Source organism: Hordeum vulgare, chromosome 6H, assembly GCF_904849725.1.
Source record: "Hordeum vulgare subsp. vulgare chromosome 6H, MorexV3_pseudomolecules_assembly, whole genome shotgun sequence".
NCBI lineage: Eukaryota > Viridiplantae > Streptophyta > Magnoliopsida > Poales > Poaceae > Hordeum > Hordeum vulgare.
Window position 1 is genome coordinate 539,155,505 of NC_058523.1, and position 18,251 is coordinate 539,173,755.

At 47.6% G+C, this 18,251-nt stretch overlaps 1 protein-coding gene across 1 annotated transcript; it reads right to left on the reverse strand.

Annotated features, from left to right (window-relative positions):
• Window positions 1-1,074: 1,074 nt before the first annotated feature.
• On the reverse strand, window positions 1,075-3,663 carry LOC123401325. The gene is made up of 4 exons (XM_045095109.1): window positions 3,008-3,663; window positions 2,846-2,902; window positions 1,848-2,759; window positions 1,075-1,749 (listed from the first exon to the last, which is right to left on the reverse strand). The coding sequence occupies exons 1-4, from the start codon at window positions 3,038-3,040 to the stop codon at window positions 1,222-1,224; spliced, it is 1,530 nt and encodes a 509-aa protein (XP_044951044.1). The 5' UTR covers window positions 3,041-3,663; the 3' UTR covers window positions 1,075-1,221.
• Window positions 3,664-18,251: the final 14,588 nt, after the last annotated feature.

Genomic DNA, 18,251 nt, shown 5'->3' on the forward strand with positions numbered 1-18,251 from the left:
AACAGGGCCAACGAGAATGCTGAAACACCCTTGTCTATGGCGTTTGCTGCGTGGATAGCAACGCCACCACCACTGGCGTTTCTAAGTTGACTGCAACGCGACGGTAGACTGGCGTCTGAATGTGGACAAGAAATGTCAAGGTAGACTGGCGTTTTTACGTGAAGCGGCAACGCCATGGGTTATGGCGTTTCTAAAAGGGTCAGATCGTGAAATACTTTCAGATCAAGTTCATTCTGTGCATTCTTTTCGTCTGGTGGGTCAGAACAGTGATTTTGTCCAATAGTTTAGCTCGTGGACACAGTTTGAGTTTTCCGATTGTATGTCGTGTAGTGTTTGTAATGCTAGCCTAGTACCATACATTGAAAGAGCGTGACAAGCAGGTAGAAATGCATGCGGTTTTTTTGGAGTAAATGACTGAAGGAAGAACATGGTGGAGACGCGCGCAACAGCAACAGGACCTGTCGGTGTGGCGGCAGGCCCCACGAGGCATCGCCATCCCGTTACAAGCCCCCAGCCTCCCTCGATTCCCTGTTATGCCCAGGCTGCCGCCGTGGGCTGTGGCGGCAGGCCCTGTAGCTGGTACTTTCTGTCAATACGATGAGCAGGATGGTCCTTTCTGTTAATACGAAAACGTATGTGGTCCTTTGACGAAAATTCCAATGGGATATTAGATACAGATTTTTAATTTTGGCAGTGTAATTATATTATGAACGCTGCAGTGCTGCATGAGATAATGGATAACCAGGTGCTAGGTCTCCTTATTATAGCAGCACATATTGTCGTGTCCATGTTAACTTTGGAATGTTCCGCTGGAATTGCTGTGGCTTAGCTGTTCTTCTCTTGAACCTTTCTTATTGCATTATTGCTTGCAGTTCTTGTTTCGGACGGGTTGCTAGTTTGTTTCCAGAACTGTGTGATAACTGTCATGAAACTGTAAATAATACTCCCTACCTAAACTAATATAAGAAAATTTAAAACACTATTTTAGTAATCTAAATGCTCTTATATTAGTTTACAGAGGGAGTATTAACTAACCAGGCGCTTGGTCTTCTCTTGTTATAGCAGCACACATAGTTGTTGGAATGTTTTGATGGAATTGCTGTGGCATACCTGTAGTAGATAAAACTATTTTTGTACAAATTGTGGAGTTCATTTTAACTCAAACTCCTTCCTTTTCAATAAAATGAAAGGCAAAAATCTTCTGCGTTTTCTCGAAAAAAATTAGGAACGGAAGTGAACCATGGCACGCGAAGCCAAACCCAACCCCTCGGTTATCTGCTTCCTCTCCTCGTCTGTCTGTGGATATCTTGATGGACAAACCTTGTCCTTGATCTCGGGAGCCAATTCACCACAACTTCCACAAACCTTCCTGTCATACAGAGATATCTCTGTTATATTAACCGCATGTTCCAAGATATTCCTGATATATTCCATAAAGCCGTCGTCGGGTTGGAAGCCATTGATAGTGAGCTTAACCAGATTCTTGTGCTTGAAATCAGGGACATGTGGCTTCCAATTCACATCTGCCTTTTGGCAGAAACCATATTTCTTCCGAAATTCTGGGTCTGTCGCCATTATGCACCAATGATCCCATACTGTGATGCACAGCTCTTTGAGGAAGGGTGCGGCTTCAAGAAAAAACATTGTCCAAGCTAAATCACAACCTTCAGGAAGATTCTCTAGATTCACATGCTGTAGTTTGCTAAGCACAGGCGTGAGCAGTTTCGGGCATTCTGGTATAACCCAGATCTGGAACAGAAACAACAATTCAAAATTTTAGTATTGTTACATATAACCATCATATATAGTGACAATGGACAGATATGATTCATATGACTAATGAGTACCTTTTCACTTTCAAAATCCAGATGCAGATCGCTTAGGGAAGGAACATTAGCAAGGAGCTGACTTAACTCAAGAATCTTCTCCGAACGGATGCCAGTTTTAGTGAGGTTTAGCTTTGAAAGCTGTGGTACAAAACCAAAATACAGAGGATCTTCATAAGTGCACCAATAATTATAGATCACCCGTTGGAGTTTTGGTAGACATGTCAGCTCAATTCTATCAAATTCCCCATAGTCAACCTGGAGCTCAACGAGTTGAGCATGTTTTACTTGCAGCACAGAATCGGTCCCTGAGTCGCAATTGGTTAAATGCAAAGACTCCAAGAGTTTGCAAGTGCTGAGGATGTTGGGGATGTCCAGTTCACCGAACCTCATATTGCACAGCCACAGGCGTGTGAGGCCAGCAAATGTATCCCAACATGCACCAACAAAATTATTTAACTGCTTTGCAAATTGGAGGAGATCGGCAGGAGAGCAGTCCTCATAAGCCTTCTCCGTTCTTATCTCAAACTCAGCTGCGCCAACCTTCTGGGTTGCCATGGCGCGGGCAACAGATTTGGCAATGGTGAGAGAGTCATGTGGCATCAAGATGAATCTGATTTTGAGTTTAGTAATGGCGATCTTCGGATTCCTTGTGCACAAAATGTTATCCGTTACACGAGCCACAGCATTGTTGGTTCGGAAAACTTCACTGCAGCTGAAAACACGAGCCTTATCATGGTGACCTGGAATGGAACCAGCACTCAAGAAGAACTGCGAGAGCATGGTGGGGAGATTCAGCATTTGCTTGGAGAGGATGCAGGTCCTTATAGCATCGAGTGTGTCCACCCTCTCCAGAATATTGAGTAGAAGGTCATTGGGGAGCTTGCTAAGCCTGTCTCCATCATCAGCAGTTGCTCCGTTGCGAGCTGATTTCTGCATTGCATTTATAGTTAGAACAACAGATTATAACCCTTTTGAGGATGAACCTTACGTGAAGGACAAACACCAGGCACACTTACATTCCGCCTGCGACGACCATTCTTGTTGCCAGCAGCGGCTTCGTTGCGAGCTGATTTCTGCATTGCATTTAACAGTTAGAAAAAACAACAAATGAGCAGCCTAGCCATGAGGATGAATCGAAGGGAAGGACGAACATCAGGCACAAAAGAAGCAGCACTTACACTGCGTCTGTGACCACGGTTTTTGTTCTTCATGGCTGATTGGATCAACAAATGGCCTTAAGATATATCTAACTTATTGGATCTGCGACGACAAAATTAATCCCCTCTCCTCTGTTTATTTAGACCGCCGCAGCAAAGCAGACTAATCGCCGGCAAAAAACAAATCGGGGACGCCAATTTATTAGATCGACATAGGCGGCCCCTCCTCGTCCGACTCGGCCGGGTCTCGTCCAGAAGGGAGGAGATTTATTCAGAAGAGAGGGAGGAGGATCCGGATTACAACTTGTCAACATACATACTCAGAACAAAAATCGCTCCTTTCGAGCTGCCCTCGCCGCACAATCCGAAATCGGCCTCCTCTCTTCCCCGATTGCACAAGAAAATAAACTCTGCTCTCGCCTCCGTCTCCCGCGAGATTATTCCCCCCTGCACGCAGCCAGGCATAATAACCCAGGTAGCAGAGGTGGTGCCCGGAGGGGGACGGCAGGGCGGAGGTCGGGGTTGTCACAGGGGGTGTCGTCGGAGGAGAGTGGTGGGTGGCCGGCGGTAGACGGCAGGTTGGGTACGGAGGCTGTCGCAGGGGATGGCGGCGGGGGAGCGGGGAGGGTATTACCTCAGGCCGAGGGGATGGATCCGCAAGATCGGCTATGATTTCCTCGTATGCTACCATTTTGTTTTGGAAAACGTTTAAAATCATCCGTGTCAGAATTTTTTTTTTGGGAAGAAACATGGTTAGAATTAACTAGCAAAAATTTCCGTGCGATGCAACGGGTATAAAATGAATCTGAATCATGTGGTATTCAAGAGTTTATTGAAATAATATGATTTTCCATTACAAGACTCATAAATATCCGCTTTTATAAAGATCATGTTGTATTCCAAAAATTTGTAATCTTCTTTTCTGCTAATAAAATCCACTCCTTTCATTGCCAAAGAGTTTACAGTGGTTGGCATTCTTTTACCGACTCGTTGCCCCAAGTAGTGTAAGCACATCCTTGATGCCAACATGTTCAACAGGTCTCGATGGTGATCAGGATTAGGATACACAGAGCCGTGGGATAGATGATACAACGGAAGGGAGTGCTTCCTCCTTACAGTTGCCGTGTAGGGCGAAACAGGACACGAGCAAGATGCACTGTTGTCGCACTCTCTCTACTCTTCATCCCTCTCTCTCTAGTCACAATCTCACTAAGACGTCGATGACATTCAAACTTGAGTATCATGATATTCAGAAAATACCCATGAGCCCTAAATATCTTCTCCTTAAGAATTTATTTTTAATATTTCACTAACTTTTAATTATCACTCACTTCGTTTTTAAATGTAAGTGTTTCTAAAGATTTGAATATGGACTATGTATGGATGAATATAGATGTATTTTAGAACGTAGACTCATGCATATTGTTTCGTATCTAGTACATATTAAAATCTCTAAAAATATATATTTAGAAACAGAGGAAGTAAGATGTGATAGGCATGAATATTTGTTAAACTAAAGAACAATCAACACGAAGTACGTGCTCATCCCGAATTTTTCTATAATCGATGCATGATCCTCCCCTCTCCTGTTGGTGATGAATTGAGAACAACATAGATGGTGCCTTGGAGCTCCTCAGCTCCTCTGTCGTCGCACGATCTGGCCGCCTGCCCGTCGAGTGCTCCGGATCAGGCCAGCAGCTTTGCCTCCGACCGTCACCTGCCTCGCCTTCGACCCATTTGGACACCCACAAGCCATAACCTCCACCACCTGTGCGCCATGGTGTCCCCACCAGGTCTGACCGATCATGTGCCCCTCATCCTGAGTGCTTCCTCGTCTCGTGGCTCACGTTGCGCCAACCACCTCACAGTCACCGGGGATGTGGATGCCAGTGTAATGCCCCAAGTGTAGAACTTTCCCTTCTTGTAACCTTCCATGTAGGGCCACCTTGTCAGAGATCTTGAGGATATCTCTTGTGCCTTGAATTCATGTGTGTTCCCTAGTGCTTACTTCCCTTGCATGCATGAATTACATATGATTCCTTGCCATACTTATGTTTGCATGCCATGATCATGTTGCATTTGAGTTAATAGGAGTAGTGTTGTGATGTTGTGAGTGCATGTGATCTTGCCAGGATTAAGTGGTGTTTTTGCACTACCTTGTGATGCATGTGATAATGGTGTGTGTGATGCAAGAGGGTGTGCTAGTCTTTTAAAGCTCTTGCCTTTTAAACTCCTTTTCCCTCCTATTTTCATTTTTGTCAAAATTCCTTCGTCCCAAAGATGATTCAAAAATGTCTAGTGGTTAGATAAAAATGTGCTTATGAGGAGAGGCAATTTTGCTGATTTGATCTTTGACTTCTAGAGGTGCAAATAAACCAAAACAGTAGAGTAATTACTGTTTTGCATTTATTTCAAACGTCTCCAAATATTGCATTCCTATTTTTCCCTATTGGGCTATTATTTCTTATGTCTAGCAGGATTTTCCTTTTAGTTTTTAACCCAGTAATTTTCTTGGGTAATATTTTTTCTTCCCTGGAAGCATTCTTTTCTCTGTTGTTCTATTTGGTTAAACTTCCTGTGCATCTGATTCTTTCCCTGGCCCGTTAAGCCTTCTCCCGTGCTGGCCCAGTTAGACTCCACCCCTGGCGATAGAGCCCACTGGCGAGCGCTCCTTCTTCCTCCCGACGTCACCTCCTGTACGACGCGCGCTCAACCTCCCGATCGCTCTCTTCTTGATCCAGCGGCTCGAGCTCGCCTCCCGAGGCGTTAAAAGGAGCCCGAGACCTCCTCCTCCGCCCTAGGGTTCCCTCTCCTTTCCTCCCCAGCGCCGCCAGTTTCCCTCCTGCCCTCGTTCTTCTCTGGTAAGTTTCTGAGAGAAAGCAGAGAGAGAGAGGGTGCAGCGCCTCCTCCGTCAACCCGCCGATCCGTCGTCTCCGGCACTGGGCGCCATGTCCGGGGGCTCGGGGTGAGTCCCCGCGACCCATTCCCGGTGCTAGGCCCCCGAGGAGCGCCCCCCCCCCCCCCGTCGAGCTCGTCCTCGTCAACGGGACGAACCGGGCGAGCTGCGTCCGTCCTCTTCTTCGGTCTCCGGCGGAACGACTTCGTCGGCACGTCTTCTTCCTCTCCGGCGCTCCTCCTCCCCGTTCGACGCCCCTCTTCTCCCCAAGGTGAGGTTCTCCGCCCTTGCCTCCTCCTCCGCGGTTCGGTCATGTTCTGCAGTAGAAGCTTCGTTCCTTCTCTGCTGCTGTGTGTCGTCTAGATAGCGGGTGCAGGGTAAGAGGTGAAGTGGTGTCGCCTTGCTGCGAGTGGTAGGGTTAGCAGTAGCAGCGGCAGCTCCTCCTCCCAGCGCGAGGATCCGCCGCGTCGGCAGGGCGTGCGCCCCCTTCTCTGACAGAGGGCTCTGTCCGTTGGAACTCCAGGTCGGCAGCGCTAGTGGTTCCTGTAGGTTCAGCTCGCAGGTAGTCTAGCGGAAGTAGGAGAGGGCTTCCTCCCCCCCTCTCGGCAGCAGCGCCGTGCCCGGAGGGCCCTCTCGTCGTTGGTAGCGCAGTTCGGCAGCGCCGGCAGGGAGGCCCGTCAGGTTCTCTGCCGCGTGCTCCCAGGCGGGCAGGGTTCCGGCAGTTGCAGCTCCGGCAAGCCAAGCGGAGCCCTTTACCCGCGCTCAGGGCAAAAATGAGTCCCCCGAGAGTCCCGCGGGCCCCGCCATTGGTTTTCCCCGCCGATGGTGGCCGGGAGTGGCGCCGCCAGCGTCCTCCGGTCTGGCCGCCGGCGGGATGCTTCTCGTGAGAGGCGTGTTCTTCTGTTTTACCTTCTAGTGTTAGTCAGACTCCGGTTCGTAGCCTGATGGTAGTGTCTCTCGGTCGCATGCATGCGCCTGTTGAGAGGTCTAGGGATCGAGTCCCCCCCTCGGCGCCTTTTTGTTTGTTCTCCTTGATTATTTCGGGTCATGGCAGTGCAGGCAACTTACCTTGCATATCTCCCTTCCCCTGTCAACAGGTAGCACCGTAGCGCCGTGGCGTGGGTGTGTGGTGCTGGACACCAGGGGACTGGGTTCGAATCCCAGCAGCCCCGTTTCTTTTTTATTTTTATTTTTTTGCATTATTTTCTTTTTCCTGCCTACTTATTTCCTGTTTTCCTAACTCCTACACTTGTGTCTTATCAGTTTTGTTCCCTGTTGTTTTTTTTATTTTAAAAACTCCTACGCAGTGGTGATTGCTCCTGTTCCTGCTAGAATAGTGGTATAGATTTAGTTGTGAGAATGTTTTACATGCTAGGGGTGTTAAATAGTTTTGCTAGCCGGTGATGCTTATAGTGGTTGTACCTTGGTGATGAGGAGCCAACCTTTATTAGGGCATGATGCTAGATGCCTTGTTAAATATGGGTGTAGTGTTTGGAGGTGATTACTTGCCCTAGCTATTCTTGCAAAGCCCTAGCTTGTGAACCTTGGTGTGGTCTAAGGGATATTGTAGTTTTATTAGCTTGCTTTGATATAGTGGGGTGAGGGTGCCTCCCCCTCATCACATGTCTTGAGGTGAGGAGTAGCACTAGATAGCTATTTATGTTAGCATGTGAGGGTGTGGATTGTTGTGGTAGTTTGCATATTGTTGGTGACATGAATACTAGGAAGATCCTAGTGGTGCTTGTGAGAGTGTGCACCATCACATGCCCATATGTGGGGGGTGTGTATACTCTCTTGTTAGATAAAGATTTCTTATGTGTGAGCTTGATGCTAGTGCTTGAGAGGAATTGTGGTGTTGGAGTTGTTGATGTGCATGACACAAACGTGGGGTTCAAACCCCCATGTCACTTTGTCATTGTGCACATGAAACTCTCCTATGTACTTGTCATTTAGGAGCATGCCTTATGGATTGCATTTGCACTTTGTTGAAAGTTTGGGCCTTGTTCCCATGGTATAGAAGGAGCCCAAGGGCATGGATTTTGTGTGTTAGTAGTAGGGGTTTGTGCTTAATACCATAGTGGTGTCAAACACCTCTTGGGAACATGTGTGTGAAAACTATGCCTAGACAAAGTGGGCATGTGGCTGGGAAAATTCCAGATTTTTGAACTCTGAAAATTTCACTAAGTCTGGAATGCTGAGAACATTTTCTACCCCTGTAGATAAGGTTGTGCTGGTCATTCTGTTGAGAACTGGACTTAGTTCAGTGCTAGAGTTTTGAACCTGGTATGGTTGTGAAGCTTCCTGTCAATTTTCAAGTCATTTGGAGTCCAGTAAATTGTGTTTTGATTGCTGTCAAAAAGCTTCAGAACAGAAACAGAAACTCAGGTGCAGGAATTTTCACCAAGTCCCTGAGAACTGATGGTTTTGGGAAAGTTTGTGGCCTTGTATCTTCTAGAGTTTAATTCCTTTTGCTGTGATTCTTTCTGGAGATGGTAGTGTTCTTGGTTGGCAACAGCCACATATAGTATTTGTCATATTTGAAGACCTGTAGCTATGTTGCATGTTGCTCACAAACAGCTAAGATGCAGAAACTGGCAGATTGCGTAGTTTTGACTTTTTGTTCAAAGTTTGTGCTTAATTGTTGTTGGGGTGTTCTACCTTGCTCCATTTCATTCATGTTGGGTTAATATATGTCTTGGCAACCTGGGAACACCAGATTCGTGCCAATTGTGTGTGTGGTGATGAATCTTTCACGTAGGGCTTCATATCGTGTTTCGTTGATTCCCGTTGATCCGTAGCTCCGTTTGCAAAGTTCTTTATTTGGTTTTGCACCGTTTTCACGAGATGTATCTATTCATATCATTCCCATGCATATCCAAATAGTTTAGTGCAAAGTTCTGTCCAGGAACTTGTTGTAGTTATTCTTGCTTGTGCTAGTGTTAGAAATAGGGATGCATGCTCAACGTTCATCTCATGCAGCATGTGATTGTTGCATGTTGTGGTGCTGCTGTTCATTGGCTGTTGTTCTTGCATTGGGTAGCACCGGGAGCGGAGACCGAATACGTGGAGTCAGGAGAGTACGTGCAGGATGATCCAGAACCCTTCCAAGCTGAGGATATCACAGGCAAGATGACATGACCTTGATCCCATATCTAGACTTGTTATGTTAGTTTTGATTCCACGTCATATTGCTCGCTGCCTACCACTGAAAATATATTGCCTCTTCATATGCCATGAGCCTAAACACCTTACCCTTTCCTAGCAAATTTGCATGGCTAGGTAGGCTTGCTCAGCTACTAACGTTAGCATTGTTAGTTGCAGGTGTTATAATTCATGAGTTGTCATGAGCTTGATATCATTATCTTAATTTCTGTTATTAAATTAATGTACCTATATACTTGGTAAATGACGGGAGGCCTAGCCTTTTGCCGGGTGTCTTGTTCCGTTATTGCCGCCTTAGTTACCGGTTACCGGTGTTTGATTCCATAATGATCGCTCCTAACACGTTTGGGGTTGTTATGGGGACCCCCTTGATAAATCGCGTAGCGTTAAGGCTTGTCCGGCAGGACCCAACTTTGGTATTAATCTGCTAATCACTTAACAATAAACTGCATAGGGAATAGCTACCCCGAGGAATCTAATCAACACCCCGGGCCAGTGCTCCTCATGAGCGTTGGCCCAAACTTGAGTCGTGTGCGGGGCCAACCTGGGGCAACTCGGGAGATGTCTATCAGGCCACCGTACGCTGTGCTCATCCGGCGTGTCCTGAGACTGAGATACGCGGCTCTTATCAGGGTCGTCGACACGTCGGGAGGTCCTGCTAGCCTTGTCTTACCTTAGCGGTATATCTTGCGTATAGGAATTCCGGTGAAGCTTTGGTTTTCCCCAGAGATGAGGTTTTCCTCTAAGGAATCCGACGAGATCACGAGAGTCGTGATAGAGGATGCCTTTGCAGCCTGTGTTCGTTTGTGATGGACTAGTTGGAGCACCCCTGCAGGGTTTAATCTTTCGGAAAGCCGTGCCCGCGGTTATGTGGCAACTTGGAATATTTTGTTAACATCCGGTATTAGAGAACTTGAACATAAACTAATAAACATGCCAACTGAGTGCGTAACCGTGACTGTCCCTTCGGAGATCTCTCTTCGATCGGGAACACGGAGGGGTTATGAATGACGTAGGTAGGTGTTCAGGATCACTTTCTGATCAAGTGTTCTCGATCGTTAGCTTATACCACTGTCACTTTTCCCTTTGCGTAAGCTAGCCACTTATTCAATCATAGGATGCAGCAGCCGGAAACACTTCATCCCTTCCTTACCCATTAACATGACTAGGTCTGGCACCAAGGTCTTAGATTGCTGAGTCCCCGTGACTCACGGATTCCTCCGAAACTTCCAGCAGGTACAGGTACCCCAGAGTCAGACGATCCCGACGGCACCCAGCTGGCGTGGCAGTACGACGAGGAGACAGATCGCCTTTACGTGAACTATCCAGAGGACTGAGCCGTGGTCGTGATCGTGGGCCTGCGGCGGGTAGCATAGCATTTCCCTTGTTTTGTAGTCCATACGGGAACTACCTTGTTTGTATCTGCGTTGTACTCTGTATCTTTAATAAGAAGACAGTTGAATCCCAGATTGTCTACTATATTTATTATTATGTGCTATGTTTACTTGCTTGCAAAACACTTAGATGCGCTTCTTTCCTATTCGGGGGCCTCGACCCCCAAATCGGAAAGGACCGCATCTTGGTCGTTACAAGTTGGTAATCAGAGCCTTACGACCATAGGAGCCTTTGTGTGATCGTATTTGGCCGAGTCGAGTCTAGTAAATGTTTTGAGTCTTAGTTATATCGGAGAGTAGGTTTCATTTTTCTCCTCTTCTTTGCTCTGGTGAGGCTTCCGTCTTAGGAAATCTTTAACTCTACTCCTTTTCCCGCTCAAAATTTTTTTTAGGATCACGCGGGTGTTTGCGAAATCTATATGATTTCGATGTGACGGAATCGTGTCCATAGTGTCTCCTGGTAGATTGATGAATTCCAATTGTCGGGTTCCGGAGGTTTCTATCAAGATGGACAATTATGCTTTTCTGGCGTCTCCTATTGTCTTGGGCAAGTCCCACATTGATTTGATCCTTGGTATGGACTGGTTGGCCATGAATAAGGCATCAATTGATTGCGCAGCTAAAGAAGTGAAGCTCACCCACTCTTCGGTGATGTGATTATATTCGCGGCGCGCGATGACACAGTCCGCTTGTTCTCCTTGAATGAAAAGGGTGAGATCAATCCCATTGAGCAGGTTCCAGTAGTCTGCGAATATCAGGACGTGTTTCCTGAGGAGCTGCCAGGGATGCCTCCGCACCGTGAAGTGGAGTTCGTCATTGAGCTTGAGCCAGGCACAGAGCCAGTGTGCAAGCGGCCGTACAAGCTGGGTCCAGAGGAGTTGAAGGAACTCAAGAGACAACTCGATGAGCAGGAGCGTTTGGGTTTGATCAGACCAAGCTCGTCTCCGTGGGGATGTGGTGTTCTGTTTGTCAAGAAGAAGGATGGTACGGAACGACTGTGTGTCGATTACCGCCCATTGAATAAGAAGACAATCAAGAACAAATATCCGCTTCCGAACATAAATGAGTTGTTCGAGCAGTTGAAAGGTGCTAAAGTATTCTCCAAGCTTGATCTCAGGATGGGCTATCATCAGATTCGCATTCGTGAGGAAGACACTCCAAAGACGGCTTTTAGGACCAGTTTTGGCTCTTATGAGTATACGGTCATGTCTTTTGGTCTGGCTAATGCTCCTCCAACTTTTTGCCGATTGATGAACTATATTTTCTCGCCATTCAAGAATGAGTTTGTCTTGCTTTATCTCGATGACATTCTGGTTTTTTCTGAGGATGAGGAAGAACATGAGAAACATCTCAGGTTGGTGCTTGATAAACTGAGAGAATACAAGCTGTATGCCAAGTTTTCCAAGTGCGAGTTCTGGCTGAAAGAAGTGGTGTATCTTGGGCATATTATCTCTGCCGAGGGCATTAAGGTTGACCTGTCCAAGGTTCAGGCCATTGTTGAATGGGAACCTCCGCAGAATGTGAAGCAGCTTCGAAGCTTTCTCGGTCTTGCCGGATATTGCAGAAGATTCGTTGAGAACTTCTCCAAAATCGCCAAGCCGCTCTCTAGTCTTCTTCAGAAAGGTGTCAAGTATGTGTGATCTCCAGAGTGTCAACTGGCTTTTGATACACTCAATGAGAAGCTTACCTCCACTCCGGTATTGGCTCCTCCGGATGATTCCAAGCCGTACCAGGTCTTTTGCGATGCTTCTCTTCAGGGTTTTGGTGCTGTCTTGATGCAAGATAGGAAGGTGGTTGCTTATACCTCCAGGCAGCTGAAGCCTGCGGAGAAGAACTATCCTATGCACGATCTCGAGCTAGCAGCTGTGGTGCATGCCTTGATGACTTGGAGACATCTCTTGTTGGAACGTAAGGTTGAAGTGTTCACCGATCACAAGAGCCTCAAGTATATCTTCACTCAGCCTAACTTGAATCTTCGGCAAACACGTTGGGTGGAAATGCTCCAGGATTTTAATCCGAGTGTTGAGTATACACCAGGCAAGGCAAATGTTGTGGCAGATGCATTGAGCAGGAAAGCATATTGCAACAGTCTGATTCTGCAACCTCTCCAGCCGGGTCTTTCTGAGTCTTTCAGGAAGCTCAATCTTCAGCTGGTTCCTCAGGGTTTTCTTGCGAACCTTCAGATCTCTCCTACCTTGGAAGATCAGGTCAGAGCAGCTCAGCTACTTGATACTATGGTGAAGAAGGTCAAGATTGGTGTGGGAAAGAGCCTTCCCAAGTATAAGTGTGTCACTGTGGATGCCAGGGACACTTTGTTTTTCGAGGACCGCCTTGTCGTCCCGAAAGGTGATCTCAGGAAGGTGGTCATGGAAGAAGCTCATAATTCTCTGCTTTCTATTCATCCGGGAAGTTCTAAGATGTACCATGACTTGAAGCAGTCGTTCTGGTGGACCCGTATGAAGCGTGAAATTGCTCAATTCGTTAATGAGTGTGATGTTTGTCGAAGGGTGAAAGCAGAACATCAAAGACCAGCGGGCCTCTTGCAGCCTTTACCGATTCCCGAGTGGAAGTTCGATCACATTGAGATGGACTTCGTCACAGGGTTTCCGAAGTCCAAGAAGGGCAATGACGCTATCTTCGTCGTCATCGACAAATTGAGTAAAGTGGCGCATTTCCTTCCAGTCAAGGAGTCCATTTCAGCAGCTCAGCTGGCAGAGTTGTACACCTCGAGGGTTGTCTCGTTGCACGGTGTTCCTATGATGATCTCATCAGATCGCGGGAGTATCTTCACTTCCAAGTTCTGGGACTCGTTTCAGTCTGCTATGGGCACGAAGACCGCTTCAGCACAGCGTTCCATCCTCAGACTAGTGGTCAAGTGGAGAGAGTGAATCAAGTTCTTGAGGACATGCTGAGAGCCTGCGTTATCTCGTTTGGCATGAAGTGGGAGGATTGTCTGCCTTTCGCGGAGTTCTCGTATAACAACAGTTATCAAGCTAGCTCTGGTAAGGCTCCGTTTGAGATTCTCTATGGCAGGAAGTGCCGTACTCCGCTCAACTGGTCCCAGACAGGCGAGCGCCAGATCCTTGGCAATGATATGATAGAAGAGGCTGAGGAGATGTGTCGGATCATTCGCGACAACCTCAGAGCAGCTCAGTCCCGTCAGAAGAGCTATTATGATAGCAAGCACCGTGACATGTCGTATGAGCTTGATGATTTTGTCTATCTCAAGGTGTCACCTATGAAGGGTATGCAGCGTTTTGGCATCAAAGGCAAGCTTGCGCCTCGCTTCATTGGTCCGTTCAGAGTGGTTGGCAAGAGGGGTGACCTCGCGTACCAGCTCGAGCTTCCGTCAACCTTTGCAAATGTCCATGATGTGTTCCATGTTTCTCAGCTTCGGAGGTGTTTCAAGAACCCCGAGCGCACCATGCATCTTCATGATATCGATCTCTAGCCTGACCTCTCTTATCGCGAGCATCCAGTTGCGGTTCTCGAGGCAACTGAGCGCAAGACCCGTAACAAGTCTGTCAAGTTTCTCAAAGTGCAGTGGTCACACCATTCCGATAAAGAGGCTACGTGGGAACGCGAGGATCACCTCCGTTCCGAATTTCCCGATTTCTTTCAGTCTTAGATCTCGGGGTCGAGATCTTCTTTGTAGTGTGGGAGAGTTTGTAATGCCCCAAGTGTAGAACTTTCCCTTCTTGTAACCTTCCATGTAGGGCCACCTTGTCAGAGATGTTGAGGATATCTCTTGTGCCTTGAATTCATGTGTGTTCCCTAGTGCTTACTTCCCTTGCATGCATGAATTACATATGATTCCTTGCCATACTTAAGTTTGCATGCCATGATCATGTTGCATTTGAGTTAATAGGAGTAGTGTTGTGATGTTGTGAGTGCATGTGATCTTGACAGGATTAAGTGGTGTTTTTGCACTACCTTGTGATGCATGTGATAATGGTGTGTGTGATGCAAGAGGGTGTGCTAGTCTTTTAAAGCTCTTGCCTTTTAAACTCCTTTTCCCTCCTATTTTCATTATTGTCAAAATTCCTTCGTCCCAAAGATGATTCAAAAATGTCTAGTGGTTAGATAAAAATGTGCTTATGAGGAGAGGCAATTTTGCTGATTTGATCTTTGACTTCTAGAGGTGCAAATAAACCAAAACAGTAGAGTAATTACTGTTTTGCATTTATTTCAAACGTCTCCAAATATTGCATTCCTATTTTTCCCTATTGGGCTATTATTTCTTATGTCTAGCAGGATTTTCCTTTTAGTTTTTAACCCAGTAATTTTCTTGGGTAATATTTTTTCTTCCCTGGAAGCATTCTTTTCTCTGTTGTTCTATTTGGTTAAATTTCCTGTGCATCTGATTCTTTCCCTGGCCCGTTAAGCCTTCTCCCGTGCTGGCCCAGTTAGACTCCACCCCTGGCGATAGAGCCCACTGGCGAGCGCTCCTTCTTCCTCCCGACGTCACCTCCTGTACGACGCGCGCTCAACCTCCCGATCGCTCTCTTCTTGATCCAGCGGCTCGAGCTCGCCTCCCGAGGCGTTAAAAGGAGCCCGAGACCTCCTCCTCCGCCCTAGGGTTCCCTCTCCTTTCCTCCCCAGCGCCGCCAGTTTCCCTCCTGCCCTCGTTCTTCTCTGGTAAGTTTCTGAGAGAAAGCAGAGAGAGAGAGGGTGCAGCGCCTCCTCCGTCAACCCGCCGATCCGTCATCTCCGGCACTGGGCGCCATGTCCGGGGGCTCGGGGTGAGTCCCCGCGACCCATTCCCGGTGCTAGGCCCCCGAGGAGCGCCCCCCCCCCCCGTCGAGCTCGTCCTCGTCAACGGGACGAACCGGGCGAGCTGCGTCCGTCCTCTTCTTCGGTCTCCGGCGGAACGACTTCGTCGGCACGTCTTCTTCCTCTCCGGCGCTCCTCCTCCCCGTTCGACGCCCCTCTTCTCCCCAAGGTGAGGTTCTCCGCCCTTGCCTCCTCCTCCGCGGTTCGGTCATGTTCTGCAGTAGAAGCTTCGTTCCTTCTCTGCTGCTGTGTGTCGTCTAGATAGCGGGTGCAGGGTAAGAGGTGAAGTGGTGTCGCCTTGCTGCGAGTGGTAGGGTTAGCAGTAGCAGCGGCAGCTCCTCCTCCCAGCGCGAGGATCCGCCGCGTCGGCAGGGCGTGCGCCCCCTTCTCTGACAGAGGGCTCTGTCCGTTGGAACTCCAGGTCGGCAGCGCTAGTGGTTCCTGTAGGTTCAGCTCGCAGGTAGTCTAGCGGAAGTAGGAGAGGGCTTCCTCCCCCCCTCTCGGCAGCAGCGCCGTGCCCAGAGGGCCCTCTCGTCGTTGGTAGCGCAGTTCGGCAGCGCCGGCAGGGAGGCCCGTCAGGTTCTCTGCCGCGTGCTCCCAGGCGGGCAGGGTTCCGGCAGTTGCAGCTCCGGCAAGCCAAGCGGAGCCCTTTACCCGCGCTCAGGGCAAAAATGAGTCCCCCGAGAGTCCCGCGGGCCCCGCCATTGGTTTTCCCCGCCGATGGTGGCCGGGAGTGGCGCCGCCAGCGTCCTCCGGTCTGGCCGCCGGCGGGATGCTTCTCGTGAGAGGCGTGTTCTTCTGTTTTACCTTCTAGTGTTAGTCAGACTCCGGTTCGTAGCCTGATGGTAGTGTCTCTCGGTCGCATGCATGCGCCTGTTGAGAGGTCTAGGGATCGAGTCCCCCCCTCGGTGCCTTTTTGTTTGTTCTCCTTGATTATTTCGGGTCATGGCAGTGCAGGCAGCTTACCTTGCATATCTCCCTTCCCCTGTCAACAGGTAGCACCGTAGCGCCGTGGCGTGGGTGTGTGGTGCTGGACACCAGGGGACTGGGTTCGAATCCCAGCAGCCCCGTTTCTTTTTTATTTTTATTTTTTTGCATTCTTTTCTTTTTCCTGCCTACTTATTTCCTGTTTTCCTAACTCCTACACTTGTGTCTTATCAGTTTTGTTCCCTGTTGTTTTTTTTTATTTTAAAAACTCCTACGCAGTGGTGATTGCTCCTGTTCCTGCTAGAATAGTGGTATATATTTAGTTGTGAGAATGTTTTACATGCTAGGGGTGTTAAATAGTTTTGCTAGCCGGTGATGCTTATAGTGGTTGTACCTTGGTGATGAGGAGCCAACCTTGATTAGGGCATGATGCTAGATGCCTTGTTAAATATGGGTGTAGTGTTTGGAGGTGATTAGTTGCCCTAGCTATTCTTGCAAAGCCCTAGCTTGTGAACCTTGGTGTGGTCTAAGGGATATTGTAGTTTTATTAGCTTGCTTTGATATAGAGGGGTGAGGGTGCCTCCCCCTCATCACATGTCTTGAGGTGAGGAGTAGCACTAGATAACTATTTATGTTAGCATGTGAGGGTGTGGATTGTTGTGGTAGTTTGCATATTGTTGGTGACATGAATACTAGGAAGATCCTAGTGGTGCTTGTGAGAGTGTGCACCATCACATGCCCATATGTGGGGGGTGTGTATACTCTCTTGTTAGATAAAGATTTCTTATGTGTGAGCTTGATGCTAGTGCTTGAGAGGAATTGTGGTGTTGGAGTTGTTGATGTGCATGACACAAACGTGGGGTTCAAACCCCCATGTCACTTTTTCATTGTGCACATGAAACTCTCCTATGTACTTGTCATTTAGGAGCATGCCTTATGGATTGCATTTGCACTTTGTTGAAAGTTTGGGCCTTGTTCCCATGGTATAGAAGGAGCCCAAGGGCATGGATTTTGTGTGTTAGTAGTAGGGGTTTGTGCTTAATACCATAGTGGTGTCAAACACCTCTTGGGAACATGTGTGTGAAAACTATGCCTAGACAAAGTGGGCATGTGGCTGGGAAAATTCCAGATTTTTGAACTCTGAAAATTTCACTAAGTCTGGAATGCTGAGAACATTTTCTACCCCTGTAGATAAGGTTGTGCTGGTCATTCTGTTGAGAACTGGACTTAGTTCAGTGCTAGAGTTTTGAACCTGGTATGGTTGTGAAGCTTCCTGTCAATTTTAAAGTCATTTGGAGTCCAGTAGATTGTGTTTTGATTGCTTTCAAAAAGCTTCAGAACAGAAACAGAAACTCAGGTGCAGGAATTTTCACTAAGTCCCTGAGAACTGATGGTTTTGGGAAAGTTTGTGGCCTTGTATCTTCTAGAGTTTAATTCCTTTTGCTATGATTCTTGCTGGAGATGGTAGTGTTCTTGGTTGGCAACAGCCACATATATTATTTGTCATATTTGAAGACCTGTAGCTATGTTGCATGTTGCTCACAAACAGCTAAGATGCAGAAACTGGCAGATTGCGTAGTTTTGACTTTTTGTTCAAAGTTTGTGCTTAATTGTTGTTGGGGTGTTCTACCTTGCTCCATTTAATTCATGTTGGGTTAATATATGTCTTGGAAACCTGGGAACACCAGATTCGTGCCAATTGTGTGTGTGGTGATGAATCTTTCACGTAGGGCTTCATATCGTGTTTCGTTGATTCCCGTTGATCCGTAGCTCCGTTTGCAAAGTTCTTTATTTGGTTTTGCACCGTTTTCACGAGATGTATCTATTCATATCATTCCCATGCATATCCAAATAGTTTAGTGCAAAGTTCTGTCCAGGAACTTGTTGTAGTTATTCTTGCTTGTGCTAGTGTTAGAAATAGGGATGCATGCTCAACGTTCATCTCATGCATCATGTGATTGTTGCATGTTGTGGTGCTGCTGTTCATTGGCTGTTGTTCTTGCATTGGGTAGCACCGGGAGCGGAGACCGAATACGTGGAGTCAGGAGAGTACGTGCAGGATGATCCAGAACCCTTCCAAGCTGAGGATATCACAGGCAAGATGACATGACCT